Genomic DNA, 9,839 nt, shown 5'->3' on the forward strand with positions numbered 1-9,839 from the left:
GAACACGACCCAAATTACATTCGATTAATCGTGGAAATTTTCTTTTCTTACTGAAATACGATTTTTTTATTTCAATTCTTCAGTTTCCTATTTTCTGTGATGATTTTAAAAAAAAAGGAAATTGCAAAACAAATTAGCATATTTACACAATTAAAGTCACCCATCTCCCCCATTCCAAAACGAAAGAAGGATCAGATGCTCCATCGATAAAAATCTAAAAACAACATTCATCAAGCGTTTAGAAACAAAATTGCAAATTAGGCAGCAATAAATTTGGCAAATCATCACAAATGTAACGGTAACCGAAGGCGGTGAAAGTAAACGGAGACCGCGAGTGAAACGATGACGTTGAACGCAGCGAATTTGGCCGTGACTGGTGGTGCAGCGCTGTAATAAGGACAGTAAGGGCATTGAAAACTGCCGCACACTTCGCAAATGTCCAGCACGTAGAGTGGCGTAGAATTAAAAATGAACATTTCAAAATTTTCTTTTTCAAATAAAAAGTAAAAAAATATTCAATAAACTTTCAACTCTTTTTGATTTAGAAAAAAAAATTATACCGGGTTTGTGGGACTCGTAGACGACAGCCTCACGATACAAAGTCAGGTTGGCAACGGGAAACCAGCGATGGACAGTAAATTTTATGCAAAGACGCTCCTGGCCAACCTGTTTGATAAACACGAATTTCATTGAACTCGATGCAAATGTTTCGTTGAAATCAAAAGAGAATGGGACGTAATTACCCGATCAAACATCCACATTATTTTGCTGCGACCTATAAAGACGTCGCGAATAAACGTGTAGTTGTTTCTAACGACCATCTCATTAGCATCGGACTGGACAAACCCGTAACCAGATGGCGTTTCGACTTCTAATGTTGCTGGACCACTTGTCTGCCCAATGTCCAGTGCCAACCATCTAAAGTAGAACAAACAAAATCAACTGAATTGAAACAGTTGCGGATTAGTTTCGTACCTGACGCAAGCTTCGATTGTGACGTGAGATTTGTTGCGGAAATGGCTGTACGTTTCATCGACATGCAAATCGAAAAAGCGACGTTTCGGCGTATCGTTGAGCTCCTCCCAATCGATACCGTACTGCACTTTGAGTTGCAAAACGGCCTGGCCAGCACCACGACCGATGACGTTCACATGGCCCCACACGTTGGGAATCTATTAAAGCTAATGTGATCAAGACGAACAAGAGGAAAACAAACTGCGTGTATAAAAACTGACATCCATTCGATGAACTTTGGCGAGCGTGTCGCTGTTGATGCGCACAGTTTTCCCCATTCTCGAGGCGGATGCTTCCACTACGATGGTCATATCGGTGATGTCACGTAAACGCGCTCGATACGCGTATTCCGTGAGAGCTTCCATTGCCACTATGCTGTCCTGCGATTAGAAAAATGACGCATTTTAATTCCATCCTGAATCAAACGATTTCAGAAGAAAATTACGTAGATGGAGACGAAACCACCGTCCACCATCCGCATCGTGTTGAGCCAACTGACGACCCTCTCCTGCAAATCACCGATGCCATCACGAGCTAAATAGACGAGCAGAGCGTAGGATGTGGCCTCAACAGCCACGGCGTCTTGATGCATTGGCAAACGAGGCTGGAGGAAAGGCCTTTGATTTTCATAGACGATTTGGTTGGATGGAACAGGATCTCTCGACCAGTAAACCATACCCTCTGTCAAACAAGATTTTTAATTCAAGCAGTTATAGAAACTCTGCAAGGAAAAGCTCACCGTTCTCTCGTCTCAAATTGTGCATCTCATTAAAAGCGGCTTCTTTCGCCGGACTGTTGGTTATCGTCAACGCGTACGTCACAATGGCGACATCGTAAGGATCCGTCAAATGTGTAACGACTCGTTCTAAATAACTGCAAATTACGATTAATTTAGCAATTCAAGATTGAAATTCGCTTCGTACTTGACTGAACGAGTTTTAGCTGTGGCTGTTTTCACTTTCAAAGAGCCTTCTAGACTTTCGCTGCATTGCTTCAAACCAATCAGCACGTGAGCGGTGAGTGCAATTTTGCTACTCGAATTGCCATACGCCTGTGGAAAAAATTAACATTCTCATCCACCAGGTCAACTATCAGTAGATTAAGGAAATCTTTCACCCTCGGTAATTCAAGAGGAAACGGATAATCTTCAGGCTCTTCGAATGTACCGTCCCGTTTTTGATTTTTCAAAATCCACTGGACGGAGCTGGCCAATAAACGTTGATCAACGTAGTAATGATTCTCCCAAGTCTTGAAATTGCGACTGGCCCAACACACGTATCACCCAAGCCTTTGAATCAACCAGTCGGTTACATTCCAATCTACAAACCCAACATATTAAAGAAAACTAACCGTCACCCACATACTGGGATCGGATGTCTTTTGCGCAGAGAAAGATCCATCGAAGTTGTAGAGACGCAGCAACTCGGCCATTTGCACGTTCATGGCGTTCAACCCGCTGTACAAGACATCCGAACCGAGTTGGTTGGTCAGCCTCAGGTAATGCAGACTCCACATGGTCGTGGCCAAATTGAATAAATTCGCCTTCGTTCCACGAAGAGATCGGCTCAGCAACGAGTCGGTCGAGATGGGCCTGGACGGAAACACTGGGCCAAACACATCGCCTAATTTTTTTTTTTCAAAGTTAATTATCGTTTAGAAATTTGAACCATGAAGAAGCTGATAAAAACAATACCACACAAAGTGAGGGTTGCTCTAGGACTTCCGAAAACGTATCGTCGGAATTTGGAGTACGGAATGATGGGTGACTCTTCCACAGGGATATCTAAAAATCGTAGAATGTGGGCTCGATTTTTCAAGTCCAGGAGCAGCGATGTATGTCTAGTTACAGTTGCCCCCTCTGGCTGTAAAACAAGGGGAAAATAATTCATTTATTTCAGGTCACCGCAAAGTAGCAAAGAACATACCAAAACATCAAGTTCGATGTTGAACGTCTGCCTCCTTATTTGACTGACGGTTTGAATTTTAATAACAATGGCACCTTGTTCCACCTGAGGGGCGATAGGTATGTACACTTCCCACATGGACTGAGCCCTAACCTGCGACCCAAACAATCGAAAAATCAATCGCAATCAAAACACGATTTAATTTGCTTACGTACAGCGACCATGTGATGACGTTCCCCACCGACTAGTTGCGGACGATAATGTTCCACTTCACCATCTTCATCCGTTTGGACAAACTTGTACTCGTCGGATGCCTCCAAAACAATCAGCGCCATCACCTCTTCGTTCAGGTTGTTGATGGCCATCAACCGGACGCCCAGAGTTTCTCCCCGCCGGATGGCGCTGGGGGACTCGACCGAAAAATAAAACGGAGGCGATCCGTCGTACTGTTAAGACATGAAATAGATGAATTGATCTTCCATAAAAAAATGAGAAGGCAAATGTTCGTTTTAAATGTACCACAACGTCTTCGTCCAGCATGGAGAAACCCAATTCAGGATGAAAACTGAAAGCGTTGATGTACCACGTTTCATCCGTCGCAGCTATGCCCCGGTCGTGAAATTCGATACCGTCATCTGTCGTCGGGATATCGTACCAGGCCCAGTCTCCATCCAACCAATCGTAGAAATCCTATTAGCAATCAGTTAGTAGTTGGAATAATTGAATATGCGCTTCAGCATTTACGTGATGACGACTACGGCGATAGATGCGGAAGGCCATCTTGTCATCTTGCATCGAAGGACCTGGGAATGATCGAGATAAAATGATTAGATTCCACCAGATGGCATTAATCAATTGTGAAAGACTTGCAGTCGTCCTCGTCGGATCCATCGGTGCAATCCGATTTGCCATCACATCGCTGATCCTTGTGGAAACATCCGACAGCCATGCACGAATCGTAGCCGTTGGTTTTGTCACAATGAACTGGGAACATTTCAGAATTTCTAAAAAATGTCACGTCACTTAATCAAATTACAATGGACGCACCGGTTTCGGGGTATTGACCGACAACGGCATCGGTGAAAACCAAAAGTCCGGCGTGATTCATCGTCCGTTTCGTATCGGCTCCTGGATTAGCCCCTTTGAAATATTCCGTTCGATCAGCTTTCAACCCCTCACGATCCGTCCACGTCACTTCGTGCACCGACCTAAATAATGTGAGACTGAAATTATGATCGAGTTGCCTCCAAAAATTCAATCTAATTCGTTTTTCTACTTTGTGAACGGTTCCAGTTTATAAAGCGCCTTCAAGATGCGACTGGGCGTCAGCGCATTGTCCGCCTGGAAGATGTAGTTGATGGAGCGCAGGAGCGACACCCCAACAAAAGCTCCTGGACGTGTCCGCGTCACCAACTGGACCGTCTCCTTCGAATGGTCCCTCGCTTGCACCGCCGTCACGTTCACCTTGTACATCAACGGAGAATTTTTAAAATGACATTCAAAATGGGTTTACGCAACCCTTGGCATTACCGTGAAACGATTGAAACTGTGGACGGGAATAGTTACAGAGTCGGCCAACAATTCGCCAGCCGGACTCACAACCATGGCCACCAATTTGAAAGTGGGCGCCATTTCCGAAGAAACGGGGACGGAGAAAGTCAACAATTTGGTCGGATGCGGATGGGATTCCGTCGCGCCGTAAACAACGAGCCCCTTAGAAACCACCTGGAACATGCCAGTAAAAGAATTATCCTTCATTAAGAGCGAAATAATTAAGAGAACTCACGACGTAACTGTAGACCTGCAACCCAAAATTGCTGCGCAAATGAATGACGGCATTTTCGCCCAGCCGGCCTTGCTCCGTGCTCGTCGCCACGTGGACGTACATGTCGTTGGCCGAATAGAAAGCAACGGCCCGCATTTCAGCACTGACTTTATCGCCTTCTCCATCCTTGTAAGTCGCCGTTATTCGCAACGTTTTGGCATCTCTCGGCACCGTAAACTATCAATCAAAAATAGAAAATCATCATCGATTCATTCAGGACACAACTATGCACGTACGCGATAGTGGTAGACGCCAGTACGTCGAAACTGGCGGAATTCAGCATCTTCCGCTTGTCGATCCATCCAGTGCGTGAATTCATTGGCCAACTTGTTTTTCTTAGCACGCCCGTCGCTCACATATTCACCTGTAGCCGGGACGACAATCTCGGGCAAATTCTTCAATTGCCCATTGGTGTTTGTGACGGACGGCCTGAGGACGATGCTGGCCGCGGCCAGCTTCTCAGGCGACAGGGCCTGATTGTCGTCGTACATGACGTAGACATGCCCTTCGAACGGCATTCCAGGTTTGAAAACGGCCGTTTTCATTCCGGCAAAACGGAATTTCAATTGAGCGCGGATGATGCGAGTCTCGATAAACGCCACGACGCGTTTCACCCATAAAGTAACTGTGCACTGCCGTAGTCACGCGGACCACCCAGCCGGCCAGACTCCTGGAACCCACCGCACTCTTCACGCTATCCAAACTGACTTGATAGGAAAAATCGTGCGACTGCGTGCATTCAAAATTCAATTCAAAGTTAAAGCATTTAAAAATTGTTAATCGATGGATGTTGTTTGTATACCCACGGAGGATGTTCTTCGCTGACGAGCCGATAGTCCCGGATGGAGCTGTTGACAGGTCGAGCGTGGACCTGGACGGTCGTGTTGCCATTGGCAACACGAGCCCTGTGAAACGAAGTGGTCACGCCGGCCGTGTAAGTATCGTCCGAATCGAGAACGTAGGCCGGCGCAAAGGGAATCACTTCGAAAAACGGAATGTAGTAACGTTCCACGATGACTTTGTGCTCGTACACTTGTAACATGGCCTCAACGCGGATTCGTCCAGTTGCCCATCGGTGGATAGGAAGGTAATTCATAAGTCAACGTCACCACACCTAAAAACCAAATCAATTTTGAATTGGATTTCTTGAAAGAATTGTAAGGTGCGCACCGTTGGTTGGATTACGCGACGGCCAGCGACGCATAACAAATCCCTGCGGATTCTGATTTCGTGAATAAAATTGACGATTATCTTCCATGTAAATTGACCAACGTTTGACAGAAAGTATTTTTTTACCAGTATAAAAACGGTAATGGGATCCGAGTAAGGTTTCAAATTCATTTGCGTTAGGATGACCCGAAATCGAACTGGGTGAGAAAAAAAAGAAAAAAGGATTAAATAAGAGGATGCGACGTTGCCATTGGTGTAAAACGATACCGTTCATTCCGTTGCGAAAGATTTTACGGTTCGATTGGACCACGATGGAAAGGAAATCTGGACGGAAGTTGAGACGACCCTCTCTGAAGAAAAGAGCTTTTTGCGGATGCTGCGGATCGTAACCCTCCAATTTAAGACGATAATCGCCATCAGTAATAGAAGCAGGAATCTGCACATTTTAAAATTTAGTTTTATTCCAAAATGCGTTATCTCTAATCGACACCTTTAATAAGAGATCGTGACTGGATCCAGCATCGGCGACGTCTGTGGCGGATGCGATTTGATGGCCACGCCCCTTAATGATCATCGCCTTCAAGATGAGATCAGGCGATGCGGGCAAGACGACGACGTTCACCCGATACACCGTGTTGGGACGAACGACGCTCGAGGCTGTCGCCACAAAAGTCCTTGAATATTAAGTAATAAAGAAATTAATTTTTTATTTTCATAAATGTGCGGTTTAAGTACAGAGCCTCTTAATAGTTTGACGACTGTTTGCCGAATTATACGACGCCATTTTCAACTTAACACTGTCATCCACCACATTTGAAATGCAAATTTATCTTTAAAAAAAAAAGGGGGTTTTCTACGTTTTTTTCTGATCGGTGTGAATGACCTGCCCATGGCTGAATGCAAATCCTATTTCGTAATAATTCAAACACGTCAAATGTTATGATGGAGCATTTTTTAGTACCACAGAAATGAAAATAATAATTTAAAATGTAAAAAAACACATAAAGCTATAGATTTTAAAAGAAAGTGGTACTTAATATTTACTACCTGTTGCCCACTTACCGAAATTATACGGTTAACGAGCTTGGACCACATTTTCTATAGATGTGAGTTCTTGCTAATCCGTGTAGCTACTGACGAATCTACCCCAAAATCGATGAAACTCATCAACTCTATTCCTTTCGTTTGGGCAATGCTTCAATAAGGGGTAGAGTAAGAAAACGGTCCAAAGTCGAAAACAACGAAGAGGAGGGGAAAACCATTTTTTGCAACTTAGTTGTCAGAGAATCTCAGTTTTGATGTCTCAACCCCCCCATTGCAAACAAGATTCGAAGAAAAGGATTAGGAATCGTCTAGAAAAGGGAGGAGGGGTTCGAAAATTCACAAGTGAAAATAAAATGCAAATGACCAACATCACCACCATTAAAGCATTCAATTCTGTTGTATGATTGGTCAAGTGGAGAAGCTCTGGTCAATATGCAAATTTGTGAAATTTCGTCTTTCTCTTTTCTCTTTTATATTCCCTTTGTACTTTATGCCCTCTATAAACGTCGACCAAAAATGGCTGTTGTTGACAGGCAAAATAGGATGGAGGTTAGCCGGTGATGGAAACGTGGTCCGCTTACGCACGATCGTGCCATGCTGTAACGCGTCGTGCATGGTACGTCCGTTCCACTGGGCTGGGTTTTTCCCATAACATATTTTTTTTTTTCATTCTTCTAATTTGCTGTATTCCCAGTGTGTTCCCCTATTCTATTTTCGTACGGTACACATGAACACGTAGTACACTACCACACGCGATTCATTTTTGTGTGTTTCTTTTGGGTAATTCCAAGGACGCATATTTTTTTTTCAGTCATCCATCTCTTTTCTGTCATGTTGAATGATTTACTCTATTGGTCACGAAAATCAAAATGGTGGTGCAATGAACGGGATTTTGAAAATGTCTTACGTCAGCAACCTCGTCTCGCAAAACCTCAAAAATAATTTACATAACTTAAACGTAACAGGTTGTTACAATTAATGCTGGTGCTGCTTGTACCATACGCCTCATATTAAATGATAAATATCTATAAATATGAGAGATACCATCACTTTCAGTTGACTGACCAACAATGACCACAAAAGGGGGTTCAGCGGAAGTGACACGAAAACAACCCTCTATAGCCGAACTAGGGACCAACGTGGTCTAATAGCTCAACCTGCCATCTCTGTACTGCGTCACACATTGAAATATGTAAGATAAAATTTTAAAAAAAGCTGCACTTTTTTATTTGCATAGAGGACGTGACTTATTCCGGATGTTGTCGCTGCCTACTATTGTGTTGATTTTAGTCTGTTTTGTTCAGTCTGTTCCATTTCCGGAATATAAACGGGAAAAGATGTATAATTTCCCTGCAGTGCAATAATGGCGGGCAATGAGGATGGGAGGATTGAAGACTCGTATACATCATCTGTTGAATTCACGCGTTTTTGTAACGCGACGCAATCTGTCGATAGCGTGACGTCTAATTCATTTGAATCCGATATGCACGACTTCAATGAAAAGGTCAATAAAAACTAGACAATCGGAACTTTCACTTGTTTCTTTTCTAGGTCGTCGTTGTCAAGTACATGCTGCCATAACGTCTGTTGTCATGGCAACGTGAAATCAATCGAATCGGCAGCACCAGGTAACGTCGAACGAATAATTTTTCGTTTGAATTTCCTGGAACGGCAGTAATTCTATTACATAAGAACTTTTGTTTTTGTTTTGTTTTGTTTTTTAAGCCATCAGCTTACTTTGGTTTCTTTCAGCCGCAGGGCACAATGCCTCTAGACTTCAGAACACGACGGCCCCAAACAAAACACACAAAATCCTGGTGAAACCGGGCACAAACTCAATCGAATTTCCCGTCAAATTCAACCAGCCAAACAATGTCGATTATATGTTATCTGATAACACTCACGGATGAACGAGTCGATGCTGTTGACGGACCAGATTGTTGTTTAGGTCATCCGGTGGTTCGTTGGGAGCCAATAAGTATCGACCGGATGGCGGAACGGCCCCGTCGTCATCCTGTGTCAACGTTAACGTCACCAGCGACGACGCCATTAGGACGGCCTTCAAATGAAACAACACCAACACACTGAAGCAATTCCTCAGCCTCATTTCTTTCTCTTTTAGCTACTGGGTTTCCCACTTTTTTCTGAAATTTAATGAATCGTCTGCAACACAAGTGCCCGATTAGCTATTTTTTGTTTGGAAGAAAAGGTCGAGTTTATTTCATTGTCGTCTGCTGTTTACGCCAAACCAAACACTTGGACTCAAACCAAAAAAGCAAATGAACAACAGCTAGAGCACAATATCGACCAATACGATCAATAAACAACTTTTCTTGCCATTTAAAACATTAATGAAACAAGGCAATCACGTTATGCACAGCGTGAGCGCGGCCCTCCTCGTCCGTTTGCCGACTGTCAGCTCGATGAGCTCCGGTTGTCTGTCGTTCAAGGTATTCCACTTGTTTTGCATCGAGCGGCTGCGCCCGCGGTCACCTCACCAACCCAACTCCCCTCACTCCCGAGACCTGGCCAACAAAAGGTGGGAGGGGCTGATGATGGCAGTCCCCCCCCCCATCCAAATTCGCTTTTGAAATCCATTTTGCAGCCAGTCGCAGTTGTTGTTTATCTTGTTGCATTGCAGCTGGTCCGCACACCTGTATATCAACCCCATTCGCGTTCGTAATGCAAAGTGACACTGCTCGATACCGGGTAGGGGGGAGATAGCGAGAAAACAAAACGTTAGATTCAAACAAATGTCAAAATCAAAACATGTCCAGACGGTTATTGAACTCATTTCGCGTTCTGATGGCTGAATGTAACAACAAATAGTTGGCATTGCTGTTGGTAACTAAATCAAAACCGGTCGGGACGAGCATTTCAAG

General features: G+C 44.0%; 1 protein-coding gene and 1 long non-coding RNA gene across 2 annotated transcripts; one reads left to right on the forward strand and one right to left on the reverse strand.

The window, feature by feature from the left end:
• Positions 1-42: 42 nt before the first annotated feature.
• Positions 43-9,367, reverse strand: LOC116922658 (CD109 antigen). Its single transcript, XM_032929023.2, is given in 30 exon segments — positions 43-487; positions 561-666; positions 744-918; positions 976-1,172; positions 1,236-1,394; positions 1,460-1,695; positions 1,754-1,887; positions 1,938-2,065; positions 2,131-2,259; positions 2,261-2,302; positions 2,365-2,636; positions 2,708-2,876; positions 2,940-3,071; positions 3,134-3,364; positions 3,438-3,608; positions 3,663-3,721; positions 3,789-3,902; positions 3,966-4,126; positions 4,195-4,382; positions 4,449-4,643; positions 4,705-4,920; positions 4,980-5,339; positions 5,341-5,472; positions 5,546-5,800; positions 5,802-5,857; positions 5,914-5,965; positions 6,040-6,110; positions 6,181-6,349; positions 6,404-6,587; positions 8,862-9,367. Coding segments are annotated over 30 exon segments (4,899 nt in total). The 5' UTR covers positions 9,065-9,367; the 3' UTR covers positions 43-284.
• Positions 8,184-9,673, forward strand: LOC123472180. Its single transcript, XR_006646471.1, has 2 exons — positions 8,184-8,585; positions 8,683-9,673. It is a non-coding gene; the product is annotated as an uncharacterized LOC123472180 (long non-coding RNA).
• Positions 9,674-9,839: the final 166 nt, after the last annotated feature.

This window comes from Daphnia magna, linkage group LG5, assembly GCF_020631705.1.
Source record: "Daphnia magna isolate NIES linkage group LG5, ASM2063170v1.1, whole genome shotgun sequence".
Classification (NCBI taxonomy): domain Eukaryota; kingdom Metazoa; phylum Arthropoda; class Branchiopoda; order Diplostraca; family Daphniidae; genus Daphnia; species Daphnia magna.